Genomic DNA, 19,457 nt, shown 5'->3' on the forward strand with positions numbered 1-19,457 from the left:
ATAGTAAATCCTGGGTAGCCTGCCTCCTGCTCCTTTGCCTTTACTATAAACATCCCCCTCCAACCACTATGACACCACTACCAATATCAGAAAATGTGTGTATGTGTATACCCACATATATACATAGAAATATAGAAATATATGTGTGTGTGTATATATGAGATGAGAGAGAGTCAAAGTCAGAAGACCTTGTCCAAAAGCCATTTCTAGCCAGTGGGCCTGAGGCAAGTCACTTCAGTTCCCTGAGCCTCAGTTTTCACATAAATAAAATGGGGTGAGTTACTTAACCAGTTTCACAGAGAAGTCATAAAGGTCAAATGAGATTGTGGCATGAAATAATTTGGTAAACTTTAAAGATACCATATGAACTTTGCTAGTTATCAAAATTAGCTCATCCCACAAATCTACCTCAGTCACCCTAACCCAAACCGATTTTGTCCACCTGTTTCTGAAGTTACAGTATGCTTGGAGTTTGCCCTCCCGTGTCCAGTGCTTCACTGTGCAATTGCTTTTCCTCATTTCTTGGGGCATCTCCAACAGGAAAGGAGATGCTAGAGCATAGGGACCAGAAGCATGAGACACTGCAGTGGGCATCCTCCAGGCATTCAACAAATGACTTAGAGATTGACTTAAAAATATGCTACTATCCAGTGACTGTTGAGGTGACCGTCTTGCTGTATAACTGACATGTCCATCAAAGCTCCAGTGCAGAAATCTCTGGCTCCACCATTGAGACAATTGTTTCCAAAGCAAGAAAGAATCTAGACGAGCCTGCAAGTGACTACAGTCACTCTCTTACCATACTAATTGGTTCTGTTCTTCTACAAACTACAGACGATACTATACTAATTACTATGTTGCTATTATCCGTTCTCCATCATCTCTTCTTCCCTTTGACCTGCCTAACGAGTGAAGTTTATGGAGAAAGCGGTGCTAGATAAAATATTCCATTTCTTTACAGAACTTGCTGGAACTCTTTAGCTGGTAACTCCGATAGAAGGAAAAAAAAACCCGTAGCAGAAAGCTTACATGTGTAAAGGAGAGAGAGAGAGAACATAGCTTCATAAATGAAAGTTTATTTCAATCAATCCATTTCTTTAATGATAACAATTTCAGATAACACCAGTCAAGTATTTTTACAGTTACTCGCGAATACTCTCCAGCTTGTGAGCATCAGCTGGTTCTTGAGAGATCTGTGAAGCGAGTCTTTGTGAGAAAGGAAAGCACACTTAAAGAACAGGGCCTCTGTGTTAGGGATTCGCACTACCCACTTTGCTGGGTGGGGGAAAGGTAGATCCTTGTATGCCCTTGACTTTCCTCACAGGGTAAAAATGGGAATATTAAAGCTCTTCTGTCCTGAATTGACATACCGTCGGAAGCAGGTAACCTGAAGTTAAACAACCTGCTTTCCCTCACCAGTTTGAAAAGCTGCATGGCAGCTATGAATATAGACAGACCTGCCTGTATTCACATGCCTGTCACAGCTTCATCAGGTTTTCCATATCTGTGTGTTTCATACCTCTTGTCGGTATTTTTTTTTTATTAATGAAAGGAAAGAACATTAATTATAAGTGTCTCCTACCTCCATCATATCTATTTCTTGGCTATCAGGAGATCGGCAAAGGGAAAACTTCCTGGTGAGACACCTATGGGAATGTAAGGCCAGGTTTGCTATTTCATTCTTTCAAAAGCCCAGTGATTTCCTTCGCTGATAAGGAGAGAGACGTCCTTGTTGGACACTTGACACTTTTCTAAAACTGTAACAAAAATCCTCCTGTGGTAGAGTCGAAATCTTGCTTGCTGGTGGATTAACCGGACTCAGAAGCTCCGTGACCTTCTCTTGGCCTTGTCATCACTTCACTGCTCCTCAGCAGCCCTCCAGGGCCGGGCCTGGGGGGTCATCTCAGCCCCTGCGAGAGGGAAGGGGAAGGGGAAGGGGAAGGGGAAGGGGAAGGGGAAGGGGAAGGGAGGTAGACTCCTTCAGCCTTCGCTGCACTGCAGCAGCTCCAGCACGGGCGTGAAGGAGGCTGAGGCTGTCGGTTAAAAGGCTCTGGGATTAGCTGAGGATTTAATTCATCCTTTCTTTCTCTCCCCCCTAAAGCAGACAGTTGAGAGTTGGCCGTGTGTCAAAAGCAGGCTGTTTCTCAACCTCAGATTTCAGTGCCACTCATCCCCCGTCTTTGTGAAGGGCTTCTTTTTAAACTAGTGGATCTAAATTTCTAATTGTGCCTTTCGCCTTAGTAAACCTCGGGTGTTTTTTAAATTGTCACTTTACAAAGAATCAACTTCCTTTTCTTCCAGATCAAGTCATTAATACACAAAGTAACTTCTGCCACTATTTAGGTTTAGTGAGTAACTTTAGAAAATTTATACAGTCTCCCTTCTCCAAGTCAAGGGGGAAAATAAAGAGCAACTTTATGGAAGAAGAATAAAGCAGTCGCACAGACACATTTAAAGGGCACATTGAGTCAGGTTTTGTCTATGACTCTTTCCCTTTATGGCATATGTTATATATTGACAGGGATTAAGTTTCTCTCCTGAATGGAACAATACGGAGTCACAGGGAGCTACTGTACTTTACAAAGCAGCAGGCATCAGCGCAAGCAAGTGGCAAAGAGAAATGTATCTCACAAAGAACTAACCAGGTTAGTTAGTAGCGCAGGGCTTGGCTTCCTCGTTTGCAATTCTGCATCTTTTGCATTTGGCTTCTGGCTCAGCTGCGCGCTCAGCTCTCCTTTCTTTTTTTTCTTTTTTTCTTTTTTCTTTTTTCTTTTTTTTTTTGCTCGCACTGTTACACTTTCTCTGTCCCCCTGGCTTTGTTATTCAGCATGTCTGATTAGCAGGAGCCTGATTGGCTGGCTGCCTGCTCCGAGAGAGATTCCATTCAGCTTACCCCCCACCCATCCACCTACCCACCCACCCCTAGTCAGGAAATGTGAGCGGGGCTGATGGAAGCTGATAGGCAGGGCTGGAGTGTTAGCACCAGGACTGGATGTGACAGCAGGCAGAGGAGCACTTAGCAGCTTACTCAGTGTCCGATTCGGATTCCGGCAAGGATCCAAGCATGGAATGCTGCCGTCGGGCAACTCCTGGCACACCGCTCCTCTTCCTGGCTCTCCTGCTGCTGGTAAATGCCTTTTCCTTTCTATACGTTGCTATTGCCATCTAGTCTGGGTGCTATTGGGGTGCCGTGGATGTGTGTGTGTGGGGGGGGGGGGGTGTCTTTATCTTCAAACGCCAGGTACAATAATCTACGTGATTTTAAAAATTCTTTCAGAACTTGAACCCCAGCTTCCCAAGCAAAATGAAGTCTGCCAGACTTTGTGGGATTAGTTAGAGGTACATAATAATATCGGGGCATGCACTTTGGGAATGACTGCACAGAGCTTGCGAGCTGGAGACTGTATAAACGGTGGTGTGTACACTTGGAATTTGGGTGACAGGCGTCCTCAAATCAAACTCACTCACTGTGGTGTTCTGGAATTTTTTGAAGGATGGGCTGCGAGGGGCTTTCCCCCCGCTGCCTTTTAAGAATTCTTTTCCCTCTGTGAACATGTGCTACGGAACCAGGTAAAAGAGGGAACGAGAGCCTCTTTGCAGCCAACCCAGATTACAGCTCATAATTACTGCAAGTCATCTATGGATACAAGTTAATGCTGGTATTTATGAATTGAGGATTATGGTCTTTGATCTCAGATCTGCTTTTGAAGACGAAGAAAATGCTGACTTTCTTTACGGCTGCTTTCCATAGTCACAGTGATAAGATGCTCTGCTCCTGACCATCAGCACACACTGCATTTTTGACTCAAAGTAAATGTTCCATTGTGACTCATACTTGGTTTTATGGGCAGAAAATGAACATTTACTGTCCAAAAAAAATCTACACTCAAAATATTAATAGCAATGCACATTTTTTAAACCAGAGTGTTCTGGGCAGGCAACTCAGTAAACCTCATCTGAAGGTTTGATTCCAAAATTTGCACACACTGATTCCAAACAAACGTGACTGTAGCTCTCCCTGTCACATTTAAGGCATGCCGGCACTTCCTCAGGAGGCAACCAGGCAAGAAGGGAGCCAGGTAAAAATGCAACGAATATATAGGTTGCATGGATTCGTCGATGGCGAAGGAATGTTTTGTTCTGATTACACTCTGACAAATTTGATCTGCACTATAATTATGAAGAAGGGAAGTAAGCCATTTGGTACAAATTGAAGATTCATCAGATAGGGTAATCAGGCAGTGATTAACTGTTTTATACATTCCCGCTTATTTGCATCGTTGTAGCCAAGAAATCATAATGCTACGTTGCAAATGCTGTAAATATAGAAATGTATTTTTGAGTTTTCTTGGAAATTTAAAGGCAAACTGAATTTTAAGCATGAATGGACTGTAAGTTTTAGCCGTTCGGAGGAATATAAAAAGCAGAATGTCTAGGTGTGCTTTATGACTATTGAAGCGAGCAGTTTATGAAAGGTGTCTCATTTTTTCCATATGGGACGTGTTACTTATATACACACCATTAGGTTGCCTCGTCTTTTTTTCTTTGTGATTTTTAAAAAGTGCGCATTATGTTCCCATCTAATTACATCATAAAGCAAATTACCAGTACACATTACTTTTTTGGTATCTTCCATATGAAGTATGATCTCATTTTACTTTGGAAAAACTTTCCCATTCAGGAGTAGATTGTTTTGCTACGCACTTGGTAAATGCATTATATCCCTCTTTGATATCTTGACTATTCATATGTGCACATAATGAGACCTATGTATTTGAGCACATAATGAGACTTATTTAAGATTTAAAACATAAGACACATTTTGTTTAAATTACAGTAATTGTATTGAGGGTAAAATGAAATCAAACCCAGGTTTGTTTCATACCTGTATTTAAATGAACAGGAATTCTGAGAGTTATGCTAGAAATGAAAGAGAACTGGTGAGTGCCAAGATACACCCTTGTGCAGAGTGATAACAGCATTAATAATATCTGCCATGCACTGTGCGTCTGAGAGGGCCAAACACTAGGCCTGTTGTTTGGAAAGCATTACAAAGCATCCGCACAGTAACCTTGCAAATAAGACGTTTTTAAACCCATTTTACAGATAAGAAAATCAGCTTATATTAGAGCCTCCAAATGAAACACATAATAGAAGATAACTTGTTTGCTTTGTACTGCGATTATAAAATGCTTAGCAGTAATGGAATCAATGGCGTAGGTTGGTCTGTAGACTTTGTTTGAGAAATTTAGGCTTTTTGCATCATCTTGGCCATTAAAGATGTGTACAATATTATAGGCAGTTGTTACACTTGCTCATTAACTGCCTTCTTCAGCTTTGTAGCTAAAATTAAATAACGGGCCTAAGAGAAAGTGACCTTCAGCCTGACCAGTAGTTGACTTAGAAGTGTGACATTGTCAACTCAACCTTCAATCTGGATAGAGAAATTGAACTGGCTGCCCTGTTTTTTTTCTATAGTTTTTTAATACATTACAAAAGTCTGTCTACGTGTAGAATTAATTTAAGCAATTTTGAAAGATCTCTTTAACTTAGTTGGGAAATACTTTGTTTAGTGGCAGGCCAGTTTCTACTTCAAAACAGCCTTCATATCACACTGACAGCCAAATCATCTGTCTCATGGCTTGGTTGGTGAGTGTGTACAAATATCAAATGTGGTTCGCCAAAGCCCTTTTCCTTTGGAGCATTATTCTGAGAAAATGTGGCCCCTGTATCTATTGTATCTCGTTTAGGTGACCACCCACATTGTCATGCAAAGCTCATACATCATAGACTTCGTTTTCATTCTGGACACAATAGACAGCACTCCTGATCAAGAGGTTTTCATCCTGATATTCAAGTCAAATTAAGCCACATAACCCAACTTTTCACGTCTTCCCACCCTGCTTCCTTTTTTCATTCTCTTTTTTTGTCCCAATTGTTTAGCTCGAAAGGAATGTGGCAGAAACCATGACCAGCCATTGACATATGTGTCCATCCAAACTTGAAGTCAAATCACTTCTTGTCAGAAAGGCATTTAATCAAATTTGCATTTGGTTTTTGTTTCTTTTAAGTGGTTTTAAGCTCTTTCGCCTGCTATTGTGGGAGTTGCAAGAGTAACACTCGGAATTATAATAAAGTACATGTGTTTTTCTGTTGAATTTCTTTTTCTTCTCTGCACTAATTTATACATGGAAACTAGTCAAACACAATAGCCCATTCCCTTCAGTCACTCTGGCACTCTCCCCCACTATTATCTAAGTCCATCTATCTTGGATGGCGAGAAGCACCATTAGCTTGTGGAATGAATGTTAAATCCCTTATTTACAGCAGACTGTGGTCTGATCCAGTAAGAGTGTGCCTGTGTGTGTCTGTGTGCATGCACACCTTGCTATAGCTATTGTTTACTATCCTGCCTAGATTGTGTTTTTTACATAGATCTGCAAAACACAGGGAGGCATTTCTCTTAACATTACTTTCTTCATGTTTTTGTGAAGTTTCTTGTCTAGACACGGTCAGCTGCATTTTTGTTTTCTCAGGCTCCTGTTTTTAGTGTTTCGGTCTGTTCAGGACCACTTTCTGGCCTCTGTTATTACTTTCATGTGAACCAGTGCTATTGCTTTATATAAGTTGAGGGAAGTATGTCCAATAGTGGTCACTAGTGAACTACAAAAGAATCCTGTTACACCAGGAATTTTCTTCCTTGAAAGGCTACATGGATTTTGAAGACTTTTGAGAGAAAGTGAGGGAATGAATAAATGAATGTATTTGTGCATTTCAATGAGTGTTAATGCATGTTGATTTCCCCTTACCAATATGTAGGACTAAGCCAGAAAGCAGTTCTCAAGCGTATCATGGAGTAGGCTGTTACTCAAACTTAGGAGCAGCACAAAGTTCATTCTTATATCCTTATAACAAAGTTAAAGGAGATTTAACTTGTATAATTTTAATCAGTAAAGTGTGGTTAATCCCTGTACTTAGTACTCTTTTTTTTTTAACCCAGTTTACATTGGTGCATTTAGCACAGGATTTATGTTTGGATGAGACATGATCTGGTATTTTGGTTCTCCCCTTTATTATGTCTTAATCAAACTATAATTTAAAACTATTTCAGGAAAAATACAGTTTCCTGTGGATTTCTGCATTTTCTGCAACACCTAGTAGAGTGTCTTGTATAAACAGGCATCGTAACTGTTTATGAACTAAATTAAGAGAAGAAAGAACTTAAGCAATTCTCACACGGTTCTCTAATTCTCCACATATTTTGGGTTTTCTAACTTCAGCTGTAGAGTCCAGTTTTTTTGGCCAAGTGACAGCCCTGCTTTAGATTTATCTATTTTAGGTTTCAGGTCTAAGTTTCTCACATCTAATTATTTAAGTTTCACTCTGTCCTTCCCTCATTATGCATAGTCTCCTGGTTCTGTGTTGTCATGAGTAGAGTGACTCGAAAGTGACCTCTTCATAGCATGAAAAGCCTGGTTTTTTTTGAGTGAGAGCACTCCTTGAATCATCATGAGTAACCTACTGGTTAACTGTGTTGAGATAATCACAGGAAAATGTGTCTAAATTAAATTTTACAATCTTACCATTTTTACTGAATTTCTTCTTCTAGAGAGGCGGCTTCAAACTTTGTGTTTTTACCAGAATGAGACAAGTTCATGTCATTTTCTGTCTACATCATAACAACCATACCATGTGGTTGGATTTTGGCTTGATTGGCAGTACTGGCTCATGAGCGGCTTAGGCCTGGCATACCAGGGGTGATGTCAGTCCTAAAGGATCCTAATTGAAATAGGCCAGCACAGCTGTGTGGGGAGCCTGCCTGCTAACTGGGGTGAGCTGTCACTATCAAGCCCTTCTTTCCATGAGCTCAAAAATAAATGACTAAATCTCCCCAATTCCCGAATTTCACGATTAAAACCTACATTGAATAAAGCTTAGCTGTTCTGGTTTTCCCCTTCCCGGGACCTTGCTAACTGGCTTACCCAGCATTTGGGCCGTTAGCATATTTTCTGGCCATGTCACGAAGATATCCCGATGGTAGGAGTCTGCAGCCAACAATGACCTCTGGCTTTTTATTTGTTGTATTTCCAGAAGAAGCTCAGTATTTATAAGTCAGTTGGAATGTTTTCCTATATTTATTAATGGTCTCTATTTCAGTCATAGAAATAGATCGTATCTTATTAATTATTTAACCTTCATTAGAAGAAATACTGTAATCTCTCTGTTTGACTACCCCATCCCAAATTCCACCAATATATAGCTCCATGTATAGTCAGCAGTTAACAGTTGTTTTTCAGAGGCATCAATACTTCATTTTACTCTCTATGATACTTTCAATTGTAACTTCTTCTAGTCCTTGAGCTTCCTGCATCTGTCTGTCATTCCACTTCTCCTACTGTACTTAACGTGTCTGTCTATTCCACAAACCTGTGGCAACAACAGAAAGAATGGCTTTTTCCTTCCACTTCTCTCAGAATGTCTGGTAACTAGATCTCAAAAAATGTGGTTTTTTAAAATTAATTAATTTTTTTATTGTTGACTGTATTATAGATGTCCCCCAATTCCCCCCCAAACCCCTTCCTCCCTGCCCCTGCCCCCCCAAGGCCTTCACCACGCTATTGTTTGTGTCCATGGGTTATGCAGATATGCATATAGTCATTCTTCGGTTAATCTCTTCCCACCTCCCCTCTCCCTCTCCCCTCTGAGATTCGCCAGTCTGTTCCATGCATCCATGCCTCTGGACCTATTTTGTTCGTCTGTTTATTATGTTCATTCGATTCCACTTATAAGTGACATCATGTGATATTTGACTGGCTTACTTTGCTTAGCATCATAATCTCCAGGTTCCTCCATGCTGTCGCATAGGATAAGAAATCCTTCCTTTTTTACAGCTGCATAGTATTCCATTGTATAAGTGTACCCCACTATGGAAAACAGTATGGAATTTACTCAAAAGATTAAAAATCAAGCTGCCTTTTGACCCAGTGATCCCACTCCTAGGAATATATCCTAAGAATCTTGAAACACTAATCAGAAAGAACATATGTACCCCAGTGTTCATAGCAGCACAATTTACAATAGCTAAGATCTGGAAACAGCTCAAGTGCCCATCAGTAGCTGAGTGGATCAATGAATTTTTTTAATGAATGAATAAATGGATGAATAAGAATGACTTAGCAAGAGAAGGCAAAAAGGAGATAAATTACATGTAATAAGGGTAAATGTGAGGATCTGTTTCACTCATGAAGCATTGCATTAATTCTGATGTTGATAGGACCAAATCAACAATTCTAATAAATTCCAAACAGAAGACATCTATTTTTTTTTCTTCCTCTCTCTTAAAACATAGATATCCACACAGTGAACTGCAATTGAACAATAAGCCCTTTTGCTGTTGTCAATTAGAATGAATTTTGCACATTCCATATCTGTTTTAAATTCACTTACTTCTCGAGTATTTTTTTTTATGAAATTGATCCTCAGGAAGAAAATGATATTTACATTAGCCACAGTTTAATAAAACTGGAAGCTGGTTATAAACTCTCATTTTAGCAGAGATAATGCTATGGAGTCACGAAAACTCATTTCTTTTTACTACTTGGCACAAGATAAACTGTATTTCCCAGTGTTCTCTGTGAGTGGATGGAGCATTATGATTGGGTTCTAGTCAATGGATTATAGTTAGACATGAAATATGGCACTTTTAGGCCTAACATCTGTCACATAGTCCTCTAAGCACCAAGCACTCTCTCTTTTCTTGCCTGCTGGATGCAGAGAACCCAGTAAAGAACTTCAGGACTCTAGGGAATGGCAAAGCCACCAAATTGAAAGCCTCAGTTCCTGAATGACTACATGGAGCAGAGCTCCAAACTGCTATCCTCATTGAGTCACACTTGCGAACATTCATTTAACCATGAGCAAGAATAAACCTTTGTTGTGTTAAAACACTGAGAATTGCGGGAAGGTGTTATTTGTTAAACTGAAAACCTTTTCAAATAACATATAATTTCAATTTAGATGACAAGCATGCTAATACTCACTGACATATAAGTATTGATACTACTTTCCATTTATGATATAGGAAAATTGAAATAATAAGATGCAATATCATCCTAATGGTGATTCAGTCTTTGTGATTTGCAACTTACCACATACCTAGAGTGTGCTAAGTACTTGGGGGGGGAGGGGTGCCAGTACTGCAGGAAAAACAGGAAAGTGAGTTCACATCCATTTTTTTAAACATAGGATCCAGGATTGAGTGGAGCAGTAATAAATGAGGAAAGGAACCAAGAGAGCAGGAGTGTGGTATACAATTGGAGTCTAGTCTCCTTGGAGCAGAGCAGGACCAACCAACCAACCAAGTCAAGTACACAGCACCACACAGACCTAAGGAGCAGTCAAAGAAAACAAAAAAAAGATACGGAGATGCACCAATGCAGTTCCAGAGACAGATGTCAGAAACTAAAGGAGTGAACAGAGAGGAGAACAGATTCCTACACCCAAAGAAAACAAATATTTCACACAGCAGTGTATGGAGTAAAATGTGCTCCTTGGGTATACCTAGTCTCAAACTATCTTTAATACGTTTTTCTAGGAGGTCATGAAAGTGGCACTAGTTTTAAAGTGTAACCATCTGGGCTGTTGCACTGATTCCAGCTCTATGATCATGGCCCAGTTGCATAACTCACTCCAATTTCTGTCCACTCATGACACACTATGGCCCATCCCATCTAACTCTCCAGGGTGCCATGAGAAGCAAATCAGCATTAGATGTTGAAGTGTTTTGTAAACTTCAAAGTACTATAAAACTTCAAGTGATTACTGTAATTCATGTAAAAATCACTTATCTATCACCAGCTGTATACCCAACACAGAGCAGACTCCATGGGAGAGAGATTAAGACACAGTCTTGCAATCGTGTCTTAATTTGCAGTTGTGTCTTAATTGGACATTGTGTCGTCAGAGTTATTTTTAAATGTTTCAAAAAACTCTTCTATGGGGAATAGTTCTGTGATGGATATTATTATTTTCGATTCCCCCACAAAAGGCTCGTCTGGTAACTTTCTTCCCCAGCATAGACTCTCTGTTTAATGCTCTTACCCATGTGTAAATATAAATTATGGCTTCCCACAGATTATGAATGTGTTATTTTTATGGATATTATCAGTCACTATTTGACTTCAAACATTAAATTTTTCCCCAATTTCCATAGTTCAGAATATAAATGTATGCAACAGAACACACCAGAATAGTTTTTTATTTATTTTTCATTTTTGTGAGTTTATTTGAGCCAAACTGTCGACAATTTCCGGGAAGCAAAATCTCAATGGATTGAGATAATGCTTCTAGAATAGGTAAGATAAATTATTTAGGGAAAAATTATTCTCAAGGCAAATTCTTATCATTGTGAGAATTACCATTAATTATGTGTGACCAATATCTAGAGAGTTCCCATCTGCCCCATTATCATTGAAGCATCTGCTGGCAGACTTCAATCTAACATAGTTTTACTACATTGTGCTTATTTGGTAATAACTGAACCGTGAAAAAAACAACAAACGTATTCCATTTGAAATTATATTTCTGTAAGTGCAGTTACTATAGTAGGTTGCATCTCCCTTCCTTGGTAGACTTTTCTCTAAAGTTCTCATTAAAAATAAATTAATTACAATGAAACCCAAAAGGCCCTGTGCATGGAAAGGGGGATAGTTGAGAGAAAGGAAATGGTAGAAAAATCACATGTATGAGCATATGCCATTTATAATACAGGAGATTTATTCCACTTCTGAGGCAAGAAATTGCAGGACTCTAATAGTTTCACCACCTGTGAATTATTTGGGTGCACCTCATAAGCGGGTCCTTTCTTCTATTTGTTTAAAGAAATAAGTGGTATGTTCGCCAATTCTACACTACATTAATTTTCACAGAGTTTCCATTTTCATCTTCATTACTTTCTCAGATTTTTTTCCAAAGCTTCTGCCATTCTTCAACTAAAGCTTTGGGTATTTTCCCCTTCAATTTTTGTCCGGGGACTTTCTCTAAGTCAATTCAGTCTGTTGGCATAAATATTGGTTGGGACGAAGGAGGGAAGGAGTGTGATAACCTAAGACATCCTGACATAAATTCCAAGAGCCCTAAAGAAATGAGACAGGATATTATGAGCAACCTATAATAAATTCAAACTGTCCAATAAAATAAATATACCTTACTTTGTTCTCAGAGTAAGGTATGGTAGGGTGTCCGATTTCTCAGCCTACTTTGCCACCTGTACTCAGTCACCATTTGAAGTCGCAGAGTATTGTTCAAATATTGTACTTCATCAGTAGAACCAGAACTGGAAAAGGGTCATGGAAACAATAAGCACTCCTACTGTTCAGGTGCTGCAGTGAGACTTAGAGGAAAGTTTTTTAGAAATAGTCTGTTTTTTCTTTATGGTTGTTATAACCATTGGCAATAGAGATCCAATATAATTTCCCTCACGTGCCACACACTTTTATTCTGGGGCTTGTAGCTGGTCTGAGGTAACAAACATGCCTTGAAATGACTGCTACAGAGTTAGTTTAATTGACATTTGAGATCCCAGTACATAGATTCATAGTGTTTTATAATTGAAAGGAATATTTGATGTAGCATAAAATGTGACCTCAATTGACTGTGATCTTTGAAGACAGGAGTTTGGTTTTATTTTTTGTCTTAAATATCTTTATATCCCTAGCACCAGGCCAAAACAATAAAAAAATAAAAAATATATGTGAATTAATTGCCTATTCCAGCCCCTTTATTTTGCAGATAATTTAATCTAAAATATAAATGCATACAAAGAGATCTGAGAAATATTTGCCAGGAAGACCTAAAAGGTAGGATCCCGATCCTGGAAGCTGGGTCTCTTTCCTTTGAGTCTGTACTACTTTGAAAAGAAATGTATTTTCTTTCTATTAGACTGTGTGGACTCTAGGGCCCTTTATATAAGAGCCAGGCGAGCCGGCCTTGGTGGAGAAAGGTTGAAATGTTGAAATGTCATGTACAGAGGAAACCAAGGAACCAATGAAGCTGATGAAAAATCATCTTGAGTTAAAACTCAAGGATCATTGTTGATTTATAAACCTCAGGGTGACCTGGCCAACAGAGGGGACTGAAGTCTATAAACCTGGTCTCAGACCCTAGACATGTGTCATGTCAATAAGCTTCATTTTTCTTTTTTTCCATATCAATGAAAAATGTGAAAGATGTTGGTGACATCTATGTGAAAATAACTTTCATGCGGGACCTTGCACATAACAGGTTTCCAGGAAGTGTTAGCTTCCTTCCTTCTGTGCAAAAGAGCGTATTTACTGAGAGGCTGCTACACACCAGGCACTGTGCTAGGTACTGGGTAGACGGTGTGGAATAAAACACATGGTTCTAAAGATGAGTCTTTTCTACATATAATATCAGAAAGCACGTGGGACAGGGAGGGAGGGAGGAGGCAGGAATTAATTGGCTGGTACTTTCCATTGGTTTTATGTTGCTGTCATGATATTATTTTCTTTAAACTGTATATTTAACTATTGCTGATGTAAGGGGGTCTCTGCCTAAAGAAATAGACACATTAATTCATTATTTATAGTGATTCAAGAAAGAATGTGTTAGAAAAACTCTAAAACTCTAAAGATTTATATTTAAGGTCGCTCCTTCAAGTTATGCCTTTTTTTATTCCCTTCTGGAATCCTCTTTTTTAGTGATACTGAAATCTAAGCTTAATGAGTGTATTACTTTGTCTCTGTTTATTTGATACATAAACACCTGTCTTTTCCATCATAGACTGTGCTTAAATAGTGAAACCTTTATACCAGCCCCTCATTCAAGAGAGTGAAAGGCCTCGGTGTCATATAGAACACTAATGAAGGCAGGGTTTTCCTGAGAAGGCGAAGCTTGTTCTGTGGAACCTTGAGTATGTGGGACCTTTACGATCTCCGAGCGTCATCCAGATCACCAGTCACCTGTGCTCCGCTCTCTGCTGGGAGGGGCTCTTCTCCTCCAATACCTCTGCCAGGTCTCTGTCACCAGCCCCAACCTGCCTGAATCCGAGGCAGACGCTCTTACCCCAGGACATTCCACTTGGCCAACAATCCAGCAGTGAAGGGACTGTTTTGGCTATGGACTCCCAGATCTTGATTTTGGGAAAAACATTCATGTTCACTTCAGAGTTCTAGATTCTTGAAAGCCAAGATTCCCAGACTTTGGGATTTCACAGACCATTAAAATTTCAGAAGTAAATAAAAATATGTTTGCAAGTAGGTAGGAAATATGGAAAACAGAAAAAAAGTTTCTGTTTTTTTTTAATTTTGTTAAGACAGTAAAATGAACTTTCACCATAGTTTCAGAAATGCAATAATAATAGCTAATGCTATAGAAAGTGCAACGTGAGATGCACTCTACATATATTACATCATATAATTCTCATAGCAACCCTCTGGAGCAGTTATAATTCTTTTCCTCATTGTGAAGATGAGGAAACTGAGGCACAGAGAGGCTATATGACATGCTGCAGCTCGGTCAGCCAGCAGGGCCAGAGTGCAGATTCAAACCCCCATAGACAGAGTTTATTCCGGCCCCAACTCTGCCATTTTGTTTCACTGCTGCACATTAAAGGTTATTTGAATACGCCACAAGTTTCAAATACGTAATTTCAGAGGAAACTCTAACTCACCATATCCAGCTTAATGAAAAACTAACCCGGGTCCTTATTTTTTTATTTATTTCTTTGTATCAGTGAAAACTTTGTCATGGACTAGCCTGTTCTAGACAAGACCCAGTCATAAATAACACCCAGGAAACTCATGGATTCTAAGCAGAGTTTCACAAAGATCATCAGACAGAAGCTGAGTGGAGAAGATAAGGCACTGGGGTAGCACAGGGAGGGACACAGGGGAGGGAGGCTGGCGTTTGCTGTCCGCGGTGTCCCCTGCTCTAGGCGAGGCACACAGTAACTTGGCTCTGAGGTGGGTCACTGCAGGTAGCCTGAAAGAAAGGGTGTCTAAAATGAGTCTTACAGGATCAGTGGAAGTTCACCAGGCAAACAGGAGAGGGAAGGGGGCCTCCCAGGCAGAGGCACAGGGGAAAGGAAGGTGAGTTCCAGGGGCTTTGGCCCCAGCGTGTGTTTAGAAAGGCTGCTGCAGGGACCACATGGAGCGGAGAGGCCCCGAGACCAAAAGGCCAGTTAGAAGCTGATTGCTCCTCTCCTGGTGAGGCACCCTGAAGGCAGCAGCAGGGATGGAAACTAGGGGACACGCATCCATATGGAAGGCTACAGAGTTCTGTGCAGGAAAAATCCCTCCGTGTTCCATCTGGCAGCCTCAGAGACTTAAAACGCCAGCTGTGTGCTGGGCTCTTTAGGCCCCGCTGCTCGGCATACAGCCTGTAGCCTGCACTGAGTAGGTGCTCCAGTGTTTGCTGAATGAACGGTGACCTAGTGAATACTTTTCCTGAAGGCCTCCTTGTTCAAAATTCTGACCTATAGTTAGAGCTCTGCCCCCCCCCCGCCCCCACCCTTTGCCCAAATCCTAGCAGCCTCTGGAGCAGCAAATGTATCAGTATCCTAAAAGGTTAGGAACTTCCTGTCACTCTCTCACAGGCCCAACCCTTCTAAAGAGATTGCTACACAGTGTGACTTAACCTTTTAGTCCCTCGCAGTGAACCTTTCAAAATACTGGCTGTTTCAGATGAGCACCCCTGGGCTTTTTGAAAGCTTTGCCACCCTCCTGTAACACTGAGCCTGTAGCATGGAGTCATTTTGGGACCTTGAGCAAATATTGGGATCAAAGAATGCAGTGTTTTCCCGTGATTGTTTATCTATCTGTTTTCTCACCAAGCAGTGCCCCGTTCAGCCCTTCAGATTCATGTCCCAGTTATGACTCTTTCCATGGGAAGCCAGCAAATGTCTGCCCTAAATCTCGCAGCGCTCCATCCGCATTATCTAATATGGGCTGCACATGTGAAGCTCCCTTTGAAAGCAGCTGAAACGCCAATAAAAGATGCAGCATGAAGGGCCTCAGTGCAAGTTATATGCCCTGATTAAATATTAACTGTGGCCTGGCCGGCATGGCTCAGTGGTTGAGCATCAACCTATAGTCCAGGAGATCACAGTTTGATTCCCAGTCAGGGCACATACCTGGGTTGCGGGTTTGATCCCTAGTAGGGTCGTGCAGGAGGCAGCCAATCGATGACTCATCATTGATGTTTCTATCTTTCTCCCTTTCCCTTCCTCTTTCTGAAATCAATAAAGATATATAGAGAGAGTTATTGATCGGCTGCCTCCTGCACGACCCCGACCGGGGATCGAGCCCCAACCTGGGCATGTGCCCTGACCGGGAATCGAACCCTGATCACTGGGATCCTAGGTCGACGCTCAACTGCTGAGCCACTCCCAGCTGGGCAAGATATATTTTAAATAAATATTAACTGTGGTCTTCAGGAAATAATCAAGCCATATCTAAAATTCATAAATTTATTGTTTTATATTAAGAATACAGTGTGACCCCAAAAAATAATTGATAAGTTTTATTAAAGAAAGTGTGAGTTAAATGTCACATATATATTTTACATATTTTTCTTTATGAATCCAAATGCTACGGTCAGATTTTTAATCAGGCACTGGACTCCTGTGGGTCCATTATTTCTTCATCTCCTAATTACGAATAGTCTCCAGTGTGCACGTAGCTCTTTACTCAGCATTAGGACAAAATTGATTATAGCCTGGCCTCACCTCATAAAGTACATTTGCTTTGGAACAGCATCAAACAGGTATTTATGTTTGAAATCATATGGTCCTTCTGACTTTCATTCTAATTTTGGACACCTACCACTTTAACTCTCCTTCCTCCTTCCCCCAAATTGACTGCACACAACATAAAAATCCCTTCAGGCTCAGTGAAGGGGGAAAAGTGTGATTCTCAGTCTTCTCCTATGTGCCAAGTACTGAGCTATTTGTTTATCGACGGTACCTCAGATAAGCCTCACCACAACCCATTTCACAGATAAGAAATCTGAGTACCAAAGCCTAAAGGGCGGTGTGAATTCCTCTACTTTAGTGTATGTGTATTCAATTTTCTTAGCAAACAAATCATATCAAAATATGCAGTACAGACTATTTTCCATGTTGCTGGAACTATGTTATTTGGACTCTGTCAGCAGGAGCCTCCCCAACGTGCTGAGTGATTTCCACAGTTTCAGAACCAAGTTCATTAGAGTTCACTGCTTGTACCGTATTTCCTCGACCCTAAGATACACACATTTTTATTTTATTTTAGAGGCTGGGATGCATCTTATAATTGATAGCAGGTCACAGTTTAATGGATGGCTTTTGTTATTCTTCATGCTACATAAAGTAACGTGACTTCATTCTGTGGCATCTTGGATTCTGTGAAATACTGTGTCAGGGTCTTCCCCATATCTAACTGATGGGAGCAAAGGTAGGCTTGAGATTCAGACGCAGAAATATGATTTCTGGACTTCTCTCCTCCCTCCTTCTGGCCATTCACCATCTGCTGAGGCAGATGGTTTCTGCCTTTGTTTGCAAATCTGCAACATTTGCTGATTCATACATTGAGCTTATTTACCTTACTTCCGGTCTGTACCATACCAAATTCAAAACCTCCTTGCCCAGGACCTCCTTTTGTGTGTGTGTGTGTGTGTGTGTGTGTGTGTGTGTGTATAAGGCTTGCTTATCTCCAAGCAATATGTGGGTGAGTAAAAGTAGATTTACAGTTATAACTATGCAAATAATTTATTCTTGTATTATTATTAATTATTATTTTCTATACAAATAACGGTAAACTTACTTTTGCTCTCTCCATATATTATAATGCAGTAATTTCCCATTTTTGGTCAGTATTAGAACCAACTGAGCACTTGTTAAAATTATGAAGGCCCAGGCTCCTCCTACTTCAGCCAGCCTGGGCCCGTGTACTTTATTAGCTCTCCAGGTGATTCTGATAGACGCCAGGTTGAGAAAGTTACTGGTGTGGTTGTTAAGAGCAGGAACTCTTGAGCCAGACTGCCTGGACTCAGATCCTGGCTCCACCACTGTAAACTTTGTGTCTCAGTTTCCTTGTCTGCAAACCAGGGACCAATAATAGCATCTACCTCAAAGGATTATTGTGAAATTTAATAAAACGAGTCATGCAACATACTTAGCACAATAGCTCACACACGTAGCAAGTGCCCAATAAACATCAGCAGTTATTATTACTCCCCTCCTACAGCCTGAAATTCCTCTATCTCATTCCCAGAAACCAATCTGTTATCTTCCCAGATTCAAGGCAGCTGATAGCTTTGCCTGGTCACCGAAGCTTCCCATACAACTGCAAAGAAAGGGGCTGGGAAGAAAAACTGGGCTTTCTTTATAATCCGCGTGGGTGTGGGGCGGGGGTGTGGGTCAGAAGCCCGTTGTAGTCAGGGATTCTAAGCAGATAAAGGCTGGTTCAAAAGAGTCATCCTGTGAATTCACTCAGAACTGTTGTCTAATTCAGGGTTCTAACTGTCCTCTGCATCAAAATCATCTTTAGAACTTGGAACTAAAAATGTCTGGGCAGCCATCAACCTCTGTCCCACAGGGGAGGCCCAGACATTGCCAATTTTCCTTGAGTTCCCAGGTAATTAGAGCATGTAGCCACAGTTGATAACAACTAATCTAATTGAATATTTAAAGGAGTCTAAACACCTCTCATCTGTTAGGGATTTATCTCATCTTTGAGGATGATTTATAGAACCCTTCCCACCTCAAAGCAAGCAAGAAAACCAGGAGCCCTTTTTTCTTAAAATAGAAATGCTACTATACCAGTTCCGATAACTCAGTAAATTTTAAGTGTGTGTGTGTGTGTGTGTGTGTGTGTGCTCGCGTGAGAGAGAGAGGCGGGGGGATCACAGTGCCTAATGTGAAGATGATTATCCGATTTGTTAGGTAGCATTCACAAAGGGACCCGGAACTCTTCCAGATAATAGGATGTAATGTAACCTGAGGTATAATCTACCAGCCATTTAAATGTATAAACTTTTTATTCCAAAATAGGAACCATGCACATTTTATACAATGTAGGAATCAGAACCTTTCCAAGCCTGGCTTGAAGAAACAAAACAAAACAAAACAGATATCCTGAGGGTGTCCAGTCTTCTGCAAATACTAGTCATCTAATCTTTTATTTTCTTTATTTTCTTTTTTGTGCGTGGTGATTGTGTCAGATTGAAATTTTGGTCTCATTTCCCCCTGCTTTCCTCAGACAGCTGAGTTTCATTCCTGTCCGGATGCCTGACTGACTAACCGCTCCCTGTCCCACCTACTTCATTAGATGTACTGAGATTCTGAATTCCTCTTTCCTGTTGGGGAAGTGGTTGTAAGATGGATGTTCTCTTATCCCTTACAGCACCGCCGCATCCCCCAACCTTACTAGTCCCTTTTTTCTAAAATTCCCAGAAACCTG

The 19,457-nt window shown here is 40.5% G+C and overlaps 1 protein-coding gene across 1 annotated transcript in view; it reads left to right on the forward strand.

Annotated features, from left to right (window-relative positions):
• Positions 1-2,924: 2,924 nt before the first annotated feature.
• Positions 2,925-19,457, forward strand: part of ADAMTSL1 (ADAMTS like 1) — a 368,021-nt gene continuing 351,488 nt past the window's right edge. The window contains exon 1 of the mRNA XM_081151642.1: positions 2,925-3,127. Coding sequence (XP_081007768.1) covers positions 3,065-3,127 — 63 coding nt within the window. The 5' untranslated portion in view covers positions 2,925-3,064. The remainder of the gene's footprint in view (positions 3,128-19,457) is intronic.

The sequence above is a fragment of the Miniopterus schreibersii genome (assembly GCF_964146895.1).
Source record: "Miniopterus schreibersii genome assembly, chromosome: 11".
In the NCBI taxonomy this organism is placed as follows: domain Eukaryota; kingdom Metazoa; phylum Chordata; class Mammalia; order Chiroptera; family Miniopteridae; genus Miniopterus; species Miniopterus schreibersii.